General features: G+C 40.2%; 1 protein-coding gene across 5 annotated transcripts in view; it reads left to right on the plus strand.

Moving 5' to 3' along the window:
- The window catches only part of LOC116312983 (LIM domain containing preferred translocation partner in lipoma), a 180364-nt gene that overhangs the window by 103048 nt on the left and 60069 nt on the right, over positions 1-17247 (plus strand). For all 5 annotated transcript variants that reach the window (XM_039606737.1, XM_031730526.2, XM_031730525.2 and 2 more), the window contains one exon: positions 7319-7924. In XM_039606737.1, coding sequence (XP_039462671.1) covers positions 7319-7924 — 606 coding nt within the window. The remainder of the gene's footprint in view (positions 1-7318; positions 7925-17247) is intronic.

Here is a 17247-nt window from a genome sequence, read left to right on the forward strand (position 1 = left end):
TGTCACTGGTCATGACACTGGTATGTATGCTAGCCAGCCTCTCTTATTCCTTATTAAAGGTCAAGGCTGTAGGCAACTATTTTTTGCAATGGATATTTTGCTCTTCGGGGCTCCGACACAGCGCGCGATCGTTCTCCAGCTCATCTCCCCGAGCTGATCGGACTGTATCGAGACGACGCTCCAGTGCTGTAATTATAGGGCTTCTTGGTGTCTAAGTTTTTCCTCTCAGTTTGTTTTATACACTGCAATTCTCTTTGATTGCTTTGTTGCAGTATGGAACAATGATGTCGCCACAGTGCCGGTGGCACCCATTGACCTTAAGGTCAATCTGGCAGCAGGTTCTGAATTTTGACAGGGGCAGCCAACTGTGGAGAGAGGCAGACGCCTTCAGGCGCTCTGTGTGTTCCGTCAATGTTCGTTAGTCAAATAAACTGTGTAGTATCACCCCTTTGTCTTTTATTAACAGGGTGAACCAATGACAAATTTACTTTGAGCCAGGAAGCTGTGACAGTGTGTGTAACCTGCCTCTTTACATCATCAAATACCAGTGCTAAAAGGCTTACCGTCAACTGCTGTCATCGCGCATTATCTGTATACCCCATAACACGTGCAAGCTTACAGCACACAAGCGAGCGCGCGCAGCTTCTAAGACGGCCATCTCTGGGATTGATGACATCGACACACTGTAAGCGATGGACGTTTTCAACAGCCGAGTATTTCTCCCGAAGCGGGAGAGGTCACAAGTGCAGAGAGAGCTCATTACAGAGATGAGTCAGAGATGTGTGGTGAGAGGCTGGCCTGTAGTTCTGCAGGAGGTGAATGAAACAATTAGTTTCTGCTGTGAGAGAGCTACAAAACACACATTTCCCTCTTTTGTAAAGATAGCCTGCAGAAGTGCCACGATCGGTAACTTTTCACACAGTATTCCCGAAAATGATTTTTCAGTTGCATCAGTGAGTAATACGCCCTACTTTGTATGATGTTGTTACATCATCCTAGAAATATTACATACTTTTCCCCCTGAAACCTAGTTTTTTAAGGGATTACATAACCATGAATTTTGAAACATGGACTTAATGTTCAACTACAACGTCTCTAGGTTGTCTTGGTGGTAAGAGCATAGAATCTCCATGTCATGTACATCTTACAGCTGCCTGCATGTCTGTGTGCATTTCAAAAGTGTTTGCACAGGAGCTCCACTGACTGATATTAGTTACTGTAAATGGGAAAACCGAAAAGAAAACAGTTCCTTAACCCTAAAAATAGAAGTGTGGCTGTAATATTTTTAGGATCTTATGGTGAAATCTGTGCTTTTTAAATGTTTAAGCTGTGCATTAATCCAAATTTCATACAACACAGTAGGGATGCTGTCGTTTGAGAATCTCCATAAACTGCAAGTTGAATTTGTTTATTAAGATTACTGCTGTAAACACTTAAAAATACATCATCAGATGATAATAATGTATTTTTTTTCTGTTTGTTTCTTTTAATTATTGACTAAAGATAAAATGATAAATCATTTAGATTGCTGGGTCAGTTCATTGTATACACCCCATATATTTGCTGTATGCCTTTTATTAAAAACATAGTTAACCCTCAGTCCATTAATCATTTAATCATTGTCTTTTAACCTGCTGCACATCTGCTCAGACAGCTGTTACTTTACGATATGCTTGTGAATGACTATCTTCAATCATTAAAAGCTATTACGAGAATGTATTTATTTATATTGAAATGTACACGTTAGCTGCTTACTTCCCAGGTTTTGTCTGTGTAGACACAAGATCTAATATTTAGAGCAAGTGCTTGGTTAATAATTCAGTTTCACAAAATCTTGCATAAATATGTTTCCCCTCATGGGCTTCAAACATAAATTTAAACATAATTTATGGAAAATCAGTATTAGAAAATGCTAATTTGAGTATATTTTCTATTATTTTTCATTCAAATAACTCATAGCCCTTTTTATTGGATCTGTGAATTTGATATTTTCACATTCATCTCTTCAGCGAGTAGGACCAGATCTATTCAGATGTTTTCACAACTCTAATAGAAATCAGGATTTCCGAAGAATATGCAAAAGGAAAATATAAACTAATATGTTCTTCTAATATTACTGCGATATAGAGTTGCATCTAATTCTGCAGCAATGCCAATGAACCAGTGGAGACGAAAAAGGACATCGAGATGGTTTTTAAGAAGCCAAACATGATACAGGGGGAAAAAAACATGTAGAAACCAGAAAAAATCAATAAAATATTCTTCATGTATGTAAATGTTTAAAAAAAAAAAAGGTTTATAATTAATTATTTAAATAAATTGTTTAAAGAAAATAATTTCTCAGTCGGATTTCCATAGTGTAGTGGTTTACACATTAACAAGCCTAGCAAGCGGTTCAGGACCGGGAGGATATGCACACTCCTCGGGGGTTGAATCTCGCGTGAAAATATGCCGAGTCAAATATGCGGAGCTGCCTGTTGCAGCGATCCCTTAAAAATTAAGCGAGCAGTAGTCGTAGATGTTGTAAACACATTTGGCTGATGCCCCAACACTGTTTTATTTGTGCTGTTAATATGAGCAGTAGTAGTCGGCTCACTTTCTCAAAGTGTCCCAAAGTGATTAGTAACCAGTTGTAGTGGTAGTGTTTCAAGAGAAAAAGATGCGACACGATAAAGTTCATCAATTCAACATTTATTTCAGGCGAGGATAGAAGCATTTTTGAAATATTCACTCATAAAAGCGGGGCTCATTTGAAGGGGCGAAACCACAGTTAGATATGCAGATAAACGATCCACAGAACAAAACATTCCCTATATGTGTGTATATATGTGTTATCTGCAAACAGAGTGAGATAGCCCAAAAGAGCTAGAGGTCTTGCCACGTTCCACAGACACATTATTTAATCATATTTAATATGCCTTATCTGGAACTATTTTAGGAAGAGAATTGATACCCCCAATTTCATGACTGTACTGTTAAATGTGCCTGTTGTGCCTGACTGTGGGGGGAAGATTAATGCACGCCTCAGCGTTGATTGGGAATTCTTCCATGGTCATAGTGTAACTGCTGAAAAGGACAGATGCAAATGGACAGCAGAGCCAAACGGGGGGGAGCAGCTTCTTTGTACGAATGAGAGACAGAAAAAAAGTTGAGAGAAAAATATCCAAGGTCTTAGATGAGTCTGAAAAGATGCAGAACTTCTCTCTCTTTAGGGGTTTTCCCCAAGCTTGCTGAGAAACATAAAAAAAATAAAAAAATCCCCCACCCTCGTGGTTTGAAATGCAAAGTTAACAGTTTTACTCAGCCCCCCCTAAAGGCTTGTATAGTCTCTCCTAATCTTTTTTAATGTGTCAAAAGGCTTTCTTGAGAGTCTCTGTGAAATTTCACACTTAAGTTGTTTGCAAAGTCAGTCTGAATTACAGTGTAGAGTGAGGGTTAACTTTTCTGAAGGGGTCGGGGAAACTTTTTAAAGTCTGTATGTTGTGTTTGTGTATGGCAGAAGGGGGAGGAGGGTGTGAGGGTGTTTAGAAATCAGTGATGCTGCTTGTATGTCCACACTCGGATGTGAGAAACGGGTAATATCATTTTTCAGCTTTAGTGGAATTTTAATTGTGATAATAAAATCTGAAATTTAATTTTAGTGAACAAAGCATTGGCAAGTTTTGATTTGTAATAGTGCATACTGTAATGTACTCACATGCAGCTCTTTTATATATCAAATTATCACCTCAGTACGAGGGAGTTCTGTTTTTATATGCAACACTGATTTTGTGCAACAAAGAGAGAGCTTTTTGGTATTGCAGTGATTTACTCAAAAATCACAAAAAGTAGTAAAAAGAAAAAAGGCATGAAGGAAATCTCTTTAAAACAAGAAAAGATTTCTCTAATGAAGAGGAAACAAAGCAAATGTTTTTGTCATGGTGGCCGTAATACTTTGCGAAGCATTACTTCATATCTGGAAGTAATGCTCATATCATAGGTTGCATACAGTTGGGAGGTCCCACTTTATTAGTGCCAAAAACCAAGCTGTGCAAAAGTCTTGAGCCACCCCCCTTATTCTTTATAATTTGGTTGCAAGGAGCGACACTTTCTAAAAGGGATGTTGAGCAATAGTTCTCCAGGCTTTCTGCAGGTATTTTATTTTCTTCGTCTTTTTCACTCATTTTCAGTCCAGTCCTTGTACCTGCCCATTTTCAAACATTTGTTAAGCCACTTAACACTGACCTATGAACCAAGGCACCTAACAGAAGTGTTGGGTTTACAGATCGCAGACAACTTAGAAACAAAATAACATATTTTAAATTGTATCTTTTTAAGCATTTTGTTACCAGCAGCCTGTTACAAAAATAAATAAATCAATAAATCCCTGCACCTATTTCTCATTTTTTTAGCAAAATATAAGGTCATGAGAGGTGGCTCAAGACTTTTGCACAATACTGTATGTAGGTTAGGCGTTTTTTTATATATATATATAATTTATCCATCTGTCCATCCATAACACTGAGCGGTGACCAGGCCAAAATCATCAGGGGTCTCCTCCCGGTGGGACATGCCCAGAACAAGTCACCTAGGAGGCATCAAGAAGGCATCCTAATGAGGTGCCCAAACCACCTTAACTGACACCTTTTGAGATGGAGTCATCATGGCTCCACTCTGATTCTCACCTAAATGACCGAGCTTCTCCTCCTTTTATCCAAGACAAAGCCCAGACATCTTTATATGCAGAAATATTTCCACAGTTTATATTTGAGATCTTATTCTTTCACTCACCTTTCATTGCCAAAGGTGAGGGTCATCGACAGCTTCACTCCCCTCTCTTCCCTATGACCAACCTGGACAGCATCTTCATCCCTGCAGATGCTGCATCGTGCTCGCTTACTAGAGAGCCAAGATAATCATCATCATCACTGCTGACATATAGATCTTCAGTTGATTTACAGTGATGAGCCCAAGCATTATAACATTTTAATACTGGGATATGTTATGATCTGAGTTACATTACATGGCATAAGAGTCAGTTCTCATGGTGTGTTCATTTGGGAGAAAAGAGCAGGTGTAAACAGAGGCAAGTCTTTGGTGGATGTGCTGGAAAAAATCAGATCCATGCCGACTGCAGCTCGTAACTTCCAGTATTTTAAAGGATTTGCTGTTAATGTCTAGTTTCCTGAAACTCCTGGGAAACTTCACAGGCCTTATAGGACACCAGGATTTGGTGGATCGAAACTGTTTTGATGGCACACGAAGGCCCAACAGCATAAAGCAGAGGTGGTGATAATTATGGCTTAATGAGCGGGCTTTAATTGTAAAGCAAGCCTACACGAGACTGTGCTCTTCTAATTGAGTCAGTGTTCTGCAGTTTTTCCCGTTTTTGCTCAAAATAAATACTCTTTATAATTGTTACCAGCTAATAACATTCAGTATTATCAATACAAAGAGTCTCAGATCCTGCCCATCAATCGCTTCCCTTAGATGCACTGATAGTGCCTCCGACTGGCCTCGTTAAGGTTGGCAGGTCAAAGACATAAAAAGAGAGTTTAGTCGATATGAAAATCTTTTACCCTGCACAGACTTTTCTTTCTGATTTGGTGCATCGAGCAGTTTCATCACCCTCAGAAAAGAGTGAATCCATTCTCTTAATGTAATTTGTGGAAAATGTACCATGACAGTGTAATTATTTTGAGGGGGCCAATTTGCATTTCCTTTGCCCGGCAAGCTAAATGTTACTGTAGGTTCTAAGGCCTTAAAGATAAATGAATAATCTAGAGTATTTAAAACCCATGAAACATTTAAATGAAGTAATTTCACTTCCTAAAGGGCATAGGGAAGATGTTTCCATACATACTCACACTCACTTTTTAAATAAACATCAGCTCTAATCACTGAGACAGAAATCCTAGTGCGAGCAGGAAATATTTTCTGGATCCTTTAATGGTTCCTTAGGGGCTCCCCTCTGACTTAGATTAGATGGGATTTAGACAAAGTTGATGCTTTTACCAAAACTTGGAATTCTTTTTTATCTGTGGACATTATAAGGAGCATGGTACTGTATACGTTTCACTGATAGAATTACTACATAAGTGTAGCAGTGTGGGGAAAATGGCGTGTGACATTTCTGTGCAGCCGGCTTTGATCAACTTTGAAGGGAAATCGATTGGAATTGTTGCTCTGCCCCATTTTAGAAGACATCTCATCAAACCGGGTTGCAAAGGGTCTAAAGACTACAAGTGTTCATTTTTGTTCCCTTAGTGCTGCAAATTTAGTAATTGACTCTGATTTTTGGCTTCAGGCAGTAACCTAATAAGGCCATCCAAGGTTAATGATAGACCCTTTTTAGACTGGCTGAATGTCTGACACCGATATGTAGTCGTGGTGAAAAACAATTATTACTTACATGAGAGACACTCGGGGCAGAAGCCTCTGACATATGAATGAAGTGTTGTTATTCTGCCTGTTATTAGCTGCTATATTTTCTTCTAGTTTGGCTTGTACATGAGACATAGCCTTTGGACATCGGATCAAAACGCCACAGTCGTTCAGATGGAGAGAATCTCAGCTCCGGGTTGTGTTGCTGCTTTACAGGCATCTCTTCCCAGGAACGCCAGCGCCACAAATCTCTGTGATTTAAAATCCTTCCCGTCCAAGCAGCTGGAGTCAGCACAAGTGTCATTTGCCTTTGCCAATCTGCTGTCACGACGTCCTCTGCCAAACAATTTATCCCCACCCCGCCTGCTTTATTAGCCATAGATTATGGGTGGTCATGGACAGTGTAGAGCCTCTGCTGTCGAGGTAGCCGTATAATTGACTGTCGGGAAGCAGGGTGGATACTTATTGAGCGTAAACTACGCTGTCAGTGAAATGCTGTAGAATACATCTGTTGTATTATTTTGGCACTGTGCAGGATTTCATTTCAGTGCTTTTAGTTCACTTTACTTTCCAGTTAGCATCTTTTTTTAGTCATGCTAGCACCCCAGCTGTGGACATGGCAGTCTTCTGTTTGCATGTAGCAAGAAGTCAGAACTGAAATATTTTTTCAGAGGATTTCTCTTAAATATTTCGGATATATGCATGGTGCTGAGGAGATTAAGTCTGGTTATCATTTGTCTTAATGTAACTGTGAGATGGGCAGTTTTAGAAAATTGCTATGCTATGCTAATTTTCAAAACTTGATGTGGTATCAAACTCTACTAGGATGGAAAACATGAGAGATTTGACATGTTAATATTAGCATTTAATGTTGTTGTTTTTTAAATTTTTCTTTATGTATATGTGCCTTCTAAAATGTCACTGAGCAGTACCGAAATTCTCTTTCTCTTTTCAGAATTCTGGATCCATGGCACCTTCAGCAGGCTCTTCCCCGAACGCTCCCGTGACAGGTTACAAGCGTATGGTCATCCCAACTCAGCCTCCACTGACTGCCACCAAGAAGTCTACGCCCAAACCTCAAGCTCCTGGGGGAGTCTCATCTACATCACCTTCTCCTCTAAGTCCTGTGGCCAAGACTCAAACCCACATGGCTCCTCAGCCGGTTCCAGCCTCCTATGCTACAGCATCAACCCCAAGCCAGCCCACCTTCAATGTCCAAGTGAGGTCGGCTCAGCCTGGACCCCAGCATCCAGCCCCAGGTGGGCACAATTTTGGCCAGCAGCCCATTCGCAGCCCCGCACAGGTGCAGTACATGCCCGCTCAGCCCAAAGGTCCTGACTTTGCTTATGGCCCGCCACAGCCTGGCTTCTCCCCAATGGCACCGGGGCCATATCAAGAACAGCAGCATCCAGGTGCGCCCCAAGTAAGTGGAATAAACTCTAGAAGACCTCAAGCAGTCCCAGCCCAAGGATACCAGCCTCCAGGCCCCAAGAAGACCTACATTACAGATGTGCCACCCAGCTTGGCTCCATACACTACTAGTCCAACGATTCCACCAAAGGTAAGAACGTCATCATCATAATGCAGTCGTTGTTCATATTCTTGGATATGGTAGTTGGAAAAGGCTTTAATCTCGTTATTGACATCCACCAGTCTAATATTTTCTGTCACTTTAAGAATCTAAGTTGATAGCTTTAGGTTAACCACTGTGGCAGCACAGTGTTTTAGCGGTTAGCTCTTTTCCTCACAGCCAGAAGGTCCTGGGTTTGAAGCTGGGCAGGAGGCACCCTCGCCCCCCCTTGTTTCTGTGGGTTTTCTCTGGGAGTTCCAGTTTCTCCCATGAAAATATGCCAACACACAAAACACAAAGCAATTCTCATTCTAAAGAGTTTCACTTCCTGTTTTAATAAGTAGAATTGCCGAGCTGTCCTTTGAGAATTGTAAGGCATTTTTACGCTCAGCTGGGACGTTTAATCCCTCCAATGTGTTCTAGGTTTGTCCTGCAGCGTTAGGGTTAGATGTCCCTGGAGTCCCTGACTTGGAGGTGTCCTTACTGGACGCTTGAACCACCTCAGTTTGCATTTGTCAAAAGCATAGTTGCTCCTCTTCAAACCTCTGTGAACCTCTACAGATATATCAAAAATGGGAAGAAAGGATTTCAGTCACTTAAATGAGAAATTGTGGTCTTTGAGTCACCAGGTGCCAATGGTTTAAAGTTGCAAAATCAAAAGATAAATAAAGAGCTCTGGTTATCTCTTAGACCACCTCATCATTCATTCCTCCCGTTGAAGTCCTCCTCCATTTTATTGTCACAAACATGACCCGCAGGTATTTAAACTGCTTTGCTTGGTTCAGCAGCTCACTGACAGAACCTTTAGAAAGTGTTCACCCACATCCACTGAGCCTTGCAGGTCACAGCAAGACAGCAAGAGTCTGAAAAACACAGCCTGGTCTCATTCTCTCTCTGTTGTAGCTTTCCAGTTATGCTTTATACAATTTAATAAAGGAAAAACAGTGGGTGTGCAACAGTGCAGATCTCCGTACTGTAAACATCACTGTTATTTGTGTATTCATATTTGTGTGGAAGGTATGCATACATTTGTGCAACATTATTTGCCAAAGCAGTATGAAGCCATCTTTCATTGAAATTCTCTGAATAAAGTTATTTAAACCTGAACCTGTTGGGCTTTACACCATAATAGGCAACTTGTACTAGTATACTTCAGCAGTGAATCTACCAGCTGTGTTATGTAAACCTAAGCTTGTACTTCACTGTAATAGTTATTTTTCCAGTTATTTGTGCACAGCTGGAATGTGAATGTGTCAGTTTCCAAACATGTGCATGTGGTTAGGACAGGGGTCTGCAACCTTTAACACCCAAAGAGCCACTTGGACCCGGTTTCCACGCAAAAGAAAACACTGGGAGCCGCAAATACTTTTTGAAATCTAAAATGAAGATAACACTGTACATATTGTTTTTTTTACCTTTGTGCTTTGTGTGAACAACTAAAGTAAGTAAGTAAAGTTTATTTATTAAGCGCTTTTCACAGACAGGCAGTCACAAAGCGCTGTACACAAATATTAAAATAAACAATACAATCAATAGACATTATACACAATGTAAAAGATCAAATGTAAAGAATATAAAATACGTAGATCAACAAAAGGCTTGTTTGAACAGAAAAGTTTTTAACTGGTTTTTAAAAGAATCCACAGAGCAACTAAGGTGTGTGTAAATCCATGAAGTGCTAAAGAGAAAATTGCATTTTATTTATGTAATTAACACATTTTGAACTCTTAAAGAAATATAACAAAAGGAAAGACACCCAGCTGAACTAAAATGATCCATGTAGCAAACAAAAACTGTTGTCAGCCGCCACCCTTTTAAAAAGTAATTGGAAAAAAAGCACTATGCCGCTAAAAAAAAAAAGATATTCGCAAAATTCTGCCTAAATATCTATTTTACCTTGTTAATGTGTGTGGCGGTGCGTGGTCTGGAGTACCGCTGAATGGGAGTCGGACGCACCTGAGAGGCACCCGCAATCACGCCTCGCCGCCTTAAAGTCTGTGCTCTCTCTGCTGTTGTTGGTATATGTCGGGCTGTGAGCTGAAAAGCTACAGCCAGCTGTATGTGTACAGCAACCGTGTGTGAAAAGTGGTCAATAAAGAGATGCTGAAAAGCGTGTCCATGCAAACATCGTCGGGTCTGCCGTGATATGTTTACAATGAGACTTCTGGTCCCGAACCTCGGCGCACAGCGTCTGCAAATCGGGGCTTTCATCTTTACGCAGGACTGTAAGCTGTCGTCTGTAAGGCGTGAGCGGTGTTTGTTTTTAACATAGTTCACGGTTGAGAACAGCTGCCGACATAATGTGGATCCGAAGATCCATAATTGGCCTGTCTGGGGTTGAAAGTCTCGATAAATGCACGGCGTTTAGGCGGGTACACCGGCTTCCCCGAGTGTGACGCTTATTTTGAGCGATGAAAAAAAATAATATAATTTTATTTTTATATTTCAAAATCACAACAATATTCCAATATAGAACTACAAGTTTTAAAAAAAAAAAAGAACTAAACACAAATAAAATGTACTTCAGCTAAATACTTCTAATTTTTTTTCCCAAACCACGTGGAGCCGCAGTATAAGGACTAAAGAGCCGCGTGTTGCTGACCCCTGGGTTAGGAGCTATTGTATGACTGTCCTTCAAGCAAAGAAGAGCTTTTAAAAAACAGTCAAACATGGAAATCTTTAGACTGAATGATGATACGTGATATACATTTTTGTATTTTTTTATTAAACCAACTGTGTTATGGTGCAATCACTTTCTAGATTGACCTGTTTTATTTTAAAGTGCGAGAAATGTTGTTTTCTTAGTCAGGAACTGCTGCGCTTTTCAAAAAACTCAGTAAAACTATTCTACATATTTCTTTCTGATCTTTATGATGAAAACCTTTTCACTGGGTAAATCATTTGGTTTCGCGGGGCCTTCAGATCCAGGTTCAGATCCATAGTCAGTGTGTTAGTTGCAGTAGAAGACTGTAGGCAAGAAATAAATGTTGGTTTACTCGTACGCTTTATTTGGAGCATTTTCACCGCTTTACCTGCCTTCAGACAGGTCTTTTCCACAGGGAACTGAAGTTGTTACACTCCACCACACTCCACTGACGAAAACACTGTTTTACCTCACAAAACACAGGAGTTGTCTGTCTGCCGCTGCCTCAGTTGGTTAGTTTGTTTTATTGCGTGAGTTCAGTGTTTAATGGGTTGATTCCATCCCTCCAACTGTCCAACCATCCATCCATGGGCAGCAGTCCAAATCCCAGATCTCCCCGGCCACCTACTCCCCACCTGTCGAGGGGGGGTTCCCAAGTGTTCCCAAGCCAGCTGACCGAGGTAATCTTTCCAGTGTTTCCAGGGCCTGCTCTGTCCCTCTTCCCAGCAGAAAATATCCAAAACACCTCACCTAGGAGGTGCTCAGGAGGTGTCCTGCTTAGATGCCTGAACCGTCTCAACTGGCTCCTTTCAATGTGGAGTAGTAGTAGTTTTACTTTGAGCCACTATCATGAATAACTAAGCTCTTCACCCTGACGGAGGAAATTCATTTCTGCCAATTGTATCCACACCTCATTCTCTCAGTCATGACCCAGAGCTTGTGGCCATAGGCGAGGGTAGGAATGCAGATTGATAGCATTTGCATCAGTGCGGACTCTGCACCAATATGTCTCCCGGTCTACTAGTGTATGGATGTAGTTTCTGGGTCTGCATCTTGAAGTCTAAGTTTTAGTGTTTTGGCAACGACCATGTTGTTTTATTTGTTTATTTGCTTATTTTGAGCCAGAAGTAGCCATATCTTCGAGGTTATTATCTGACTCTTGTTTGGCTTGCATCCATAAAATTTCCAGGTGAAGCACAGACGGTTAGAATTTCATTGACCAAAAGTGGACTTGACTGTCTGTAAGTACAATAAACATTTAGAAAGCTCCATTAAAAATGCTTTAAAAGGTTCCAACAGCTCAGACAGAATGGAGAGGTCCAGCTCAGTGACTCCAGTTAAGGTGCAGACTAACGGGTGCCCATCTGCTCAATCACCATCAATCCCAATGAATGAGTTATGAACAGAGACACTATCCAGACCAAAAACCATTTTTTATACCAGAATCTAAATGTTTGTTAATGCTCTGAAATCAGGCATTTTAATGTAGAAGCCTATGAGCACGTCTCTGTGCAACAGACTCTCACCCAACAAGACCTAGAATTGGCTCTAGCCCCCCCACAACCTTGGCTTGCTTAAATAGAAAGCAACGGATGGATGAACAGAAATTATATAAATAATATTTTAAAGGGAACAAGCAGACAATATAGTAAAAAACAAGGCAAAGGATTGAGTACTAAACCTTTTTATAGATTTGTACATGACTAAAAAGAATAAAAACCCTCTGTTGTCCCATAGAATCTATGCCACAGAGACGAGCTATTCTAATCTCAACATATCCAGCCTTCGACAATCTCTGGAAAGTGGAAGGCCCTTGAGTTTTCTTTAATTCAAGGATTTTATGATGGTTGAAAATACAAACTGGGCCTCCCAGCCTCTGGGAATAGCTCATCAAGGACTGTACTTTACTAAATACAAATTAGATTCAGCATTGCAGCAAGTATTTTAAAAATAAGTCTAATTATATTTGTTCAAAACAAAAGTCTACATTTTGCTTGAAAAGCTCACTGCGGTCCCAGTATGATGCATTATTAAAAAACAAAAGGTGGCGTTTATTACATTTGCGAGCATCTCTTTGATTTCAGATAAAAGCGAATCACTAATTTTACAGATATAGCTTGTGCTCTATATGTATATATTTGTCTTTCTTTCCCAAGGATATTCTGCAGCAAGATAATGGGCTGTGAGCCACCCCTCACCCCCACCCCTCCTCCTGCTGTATTTGGATGTTGTGAAACACATCAGGAAACTTTAATGCTCCATATCCATGAATGGGCTGTAAATGAGTGATCAAATCTGAGCTGAACCTCCTCTAAAACATGTGCATCCAAACCTTTAATCTAATCATTTTGTTTTCTCACTTGTGTCCAGAATAGCAGCGTTTTAATGCCAAAGCAGAGCAGGGACATCATAAAAGGCAGATTAGAATGAAAGCAGGCTCTGTCAACTTTGCCTTTATGATCATCTCTCTGCTTGACCCAGTGTCGTGACATGTTCATAACCTTATACAAACAGTCATAAATCGACTTAAAGTGAGTCTTTTAATCTGTTGTGTAAATAACCCAAAGCCCAGTCATATAAAATGAACTATTTACATTTTTTGTCATAATTATCAAAAGCCATCTGAAGTCACTGAGAGCTAATGGTGATTTTATGCAACCCGGGACTTTCTCAGTAGGGGGTCTGTGACTTTGATTGAGGACTTTATTAAAGAGATCATTTTGCATAATTGAGGGTATTCATAGAAGGTCAGTTTCATCAGAAGTCGAAGAGAAAATCCTTGGATGAAATTCTGTGATCTAGACTAGTTCTGATTAGCTCGCCTGCTCTGTCCCCGGCGTCACCCCACGTCACCCTCAGCTACCCTACGCCCAATCCCCCAACGTACCCTTACTCACCCGCAAAGTGAAGGTGTGAGAAGAGCTCCTTGCATTAACACACTTCAACGACACTTAATTACCTAAATCCACTAGTGTTTGATCTCAAACAGATTTCATGGCTGCCGGTTAACGTACCATTTTCCGCGATTCTCTCAGTGTTTCCAGCTGTTGGAGCAAAGCTGAGCTGGATGATGCCCTGTGTTTTTGCTAAGCTTGAGTGACGTTTGACAGGAGAGGATTATTTTGCACTGCTCAGTCCCCGCAGCCAGTTAAAGCCCCCTCGAAGGTCAATGATGGTTTCAACTGTCAAACATGTTGAAAGAGCTTGACGTATTTCTGCCTTCCAGTTCTGGCCACGTTGGCTTTTGACCTGCCCGACAACATTTGCATATGGCGCCATCAGGACATGTCCGGAGAAACCTTTATAGCTGTGTAATCGGGTACGAATCATCTCCCAAAACTGTGTTTTTAACCTATAAACTGATCCAGGTGAAAGTCGATCAAAAGTTAGGCAAAGTTAAGTATTCCTGATTTTAATATTACTACGGTGTTTAAGAGAGTAGCTAATAAAAAAATAATACTTTCAAGGCTAATCAAACAGCTATTAAAATGGAAAGTGCAGAATGATTTTATGCTTTTGTGCAGATCTTGAAAAGTAAAAAACAGCTTCTGTCTGAGGTGGAATAAAGAGGATTCATCACGAGCTTTAGACAAAACACAAAAAGTGTATAAGTTCAGTGAAACAAGAAAAAAAAAAAAAGAGTAAATAACTTCAAAGCATTCAAAAAATGACCAGAAGTCAAAAGTTGTTGTTAGATCCCACATTTTTCGTTCAAGCGTGCTGAATAATGCCCTGACTTTATGAGAAATGTTAATAATGAAAGTGCTGACATCAGCACGGATCATTTTTAGGAACTAATTGCTCCCTGGAAGTCCCGTTATGACAACTTGGACTTGGTTGTTTTGGGTTTTTTTTTTATACTTAAGTGAAGAGAGAAACCTGAAAGGGGCCTTCCTCTTTTGTTTGTTAATTACCCCCCACACCCCCCTTGAAGTGAGATCTTGGAGTCCTTTAACATTATCAGTGCACCTCATTCTCCAGGGAGAGCTTAGTCAGAATTTAAGTAATGCATCGCTGGCTGTACAGACTGCACATTTACAATCACAATGGAAGACTATATGATGTATAGCATGATGTCATATCGCAGGATAAAAGTAAATATCGCATCACGGTGCTGCATTTTAAAAGTCCCACAGAGTTGATTCTGTTCATCTGGACATCACTCATCCAAGTGACTTCTCAGTCTGCTTCTTATTTCTGCTTTTGCAAACACAATGTTGGCACATTTATAGGACTGAAGAAGTCCCATTGATATGTGGAAACGTTTCTCTCACTGAAAACGCTGTATATAGATAACCAGAATGAACTGTTTGGGATTTCCTTACCTGGGTACTGTCATCAGGGGGCATTTTAGAAAATGTGTGAAAAAACCGATGATGTGGGCTGCTCGTGCTCGTGCTTGCGGTGGTGTCGTCGGCTCCTGCTACAAGAAAAAAAGGAAGTGATAACAGTCCAAGACCTTGTTTGTGAAGTGAGTCTGAGCGTTAAAAACAGTGAAAACCTTTCACGTGTGCTTCTTTGTTCTCTGATGTCAGGTGACTGTAATCTGTCATCTAACTGACTGTTACCATGAAAAAGTTAACTAAAGGACTTTCCTTGTTATGCTGGAAAAAATGAGCTCTGGTTACCTGTAGCTTACCTGTAAATCGTCTTTGTTGTTGCTTTTTGGTTGTGTAGGACCCCAGTTCTCAGAGGTAGGTTTGCATGGTAGAGATAATTATATTTATGCATGTGTGAACACTTGCTTGTTTACATCACATGCGTGTCTCCTCAGGAGATGACCCTAGCTGCCCTAAATTTAAGAACCATGTGCAGATCTTAAAAAAGCCAGCAGACTGAGTGCCGGGTTACCAGCTCGGCTGCAGAGAGAATTCAGCGCCTGGTGCAGGGTTACCACCATGTGTAACTACAAAGCGAGAGCCAAAGGCTTCGATGAGATGAAGACATGTTATCTGTAACCCTGTGATCTTCTCTGCATGTAGATGCACCTTGAAACAAATTGCAGTGTGTTCTGTACCAAATATGTACTGACAGGCAGACGGCTCCATATTTCTTATTGTACTGACAATTTGTGCTTAGCATCTATGCGCTGGCCTCATTAAAAACATGGATTTTTCTTACATCAGGTCAGTGATCATGTCACATATACACATCTACTGTCCTTTTTGTCTATTTTCATTTCCTTCACAGCTTCATGGAGCCTTTACATAGAAAGCTCATCCACATATTTTTATGTGTTTTTCTTCAGTCTACAGAATCTCCCTCCGGCTACATGGGAATGAAATAAATACTCCTTAGAATTCCTTAAAGCTGCCTTCTATTTTTACTTAACCATAAAGTCTTAACATCAGAAAAAGCAGCCTTAAATTCTCACGCTGTACCTCAACACATTTATGTGTTTTCTATTCAAACGCCACGATACTTAAGGACACAATCACATCTATTTCCGTAAAACCGTTTTTTTTCCTGCTATATTAATTTACAGTGGTGCTTTCAGAAGAACGATGCCACTAAAATAAGCCTTTATGTGTGAATCCGAGTGCGTTTGTGCAGGTAATGAATCTGAAAGTATAATTAGAACATTTTCCATGCAGTTTCTCAGTCTTATTGTCTTGACAGCACAATTAAAAACAAAATGAGTTATGATTTTGAAAAAGCACACCCACGCATATCTAAGTATGAATACTCCAATTACACCTGTGAGCTGCTTTGCCCTTTAAACTGTTTTTTTTCCATGTCTTAAGAAGGCAAGATTACACATAAAAGCAAAAATAGCCTTTTCTCTGCTTTTCTTTAATAGTAGTCTGTGAGCTTTAGTCCGGCAGTTAATGCTGCTTACTGCTACGTGTTCACGGCACCAAGACGACATAGAACTTGTCCGTGCCTTTAATAGAAATTTGCAGTAGTAATTTGCAGATTAGTTCAAAATTATAAACTTGGATTAATGTTTACTTGCTAGAAATCATCATATTTGCCTTTGCTGGCACGTTGATGTGTTTCTTACGCATTGCCAAATGAGTAGAAACGCATAAAATAAGAACAGACCGGAGCTGTCTTAAAATCCACTGGCGAGACGAAATATTGTGACAGATGAAAACATCACATCTCTGTGTGCATAAAAAACATCTTTCCATCATGTTTTCCACTTTTTTGTCAGAGGCAACGTTTCAGTTAAAATTTATCTCTGCTGACGAGATTTAATGGCAGAGGATGGAGAATTGGCACCACCAGCATTTTATCTCAACAAACCAAACCCCGATGTCTGCTATTAGTAAAGGAAGAAATGAGCATTAATTTGGTTTTTCTTAGGATTTTTTTTAAGTTAGTTGAATTCAATTAGTTGAAATTGTGCTGAAAATCTCGCTACTTAAAGATTACAGCATCCAAGAATGGCATAAGGTATCTTATCTTTCGGAATCCTCTGGATGCAAAAAGAAGTTGGATTGTACAGAAGTCAAGGAAAAACAAAATAAACATACTTTTTGACTGACTCATGACCTCATTAAACACTTAACACCTTACTGTATAAAACATAATGATTGTTATGTTTAACACTGTGGTTTTTATTAGCGTCAACAAGCAGGATTAAGGAGGGTGTGCTTTACAGTAGGGAAAACAGTGGTTTGGCACCGCGGCGTGTGATCTGCAACTTGTAAACTCGTTGCTTTAG

This window comes from Oreochromis aureus, linkage group 23 (assembly GCF_013358895.1).
Source record: "Oreochromis aureus strain Israel breed Guangdong linkage group 23, ZZ_aureus, whole genome shotgun sequence".
NCBI classification, from domain to species: Eukaryota; Metazoa; Chordata; class Actinopteri; order Cichliformes; family Cichlidae; genus Oreochromis; species Oreochromis aureus.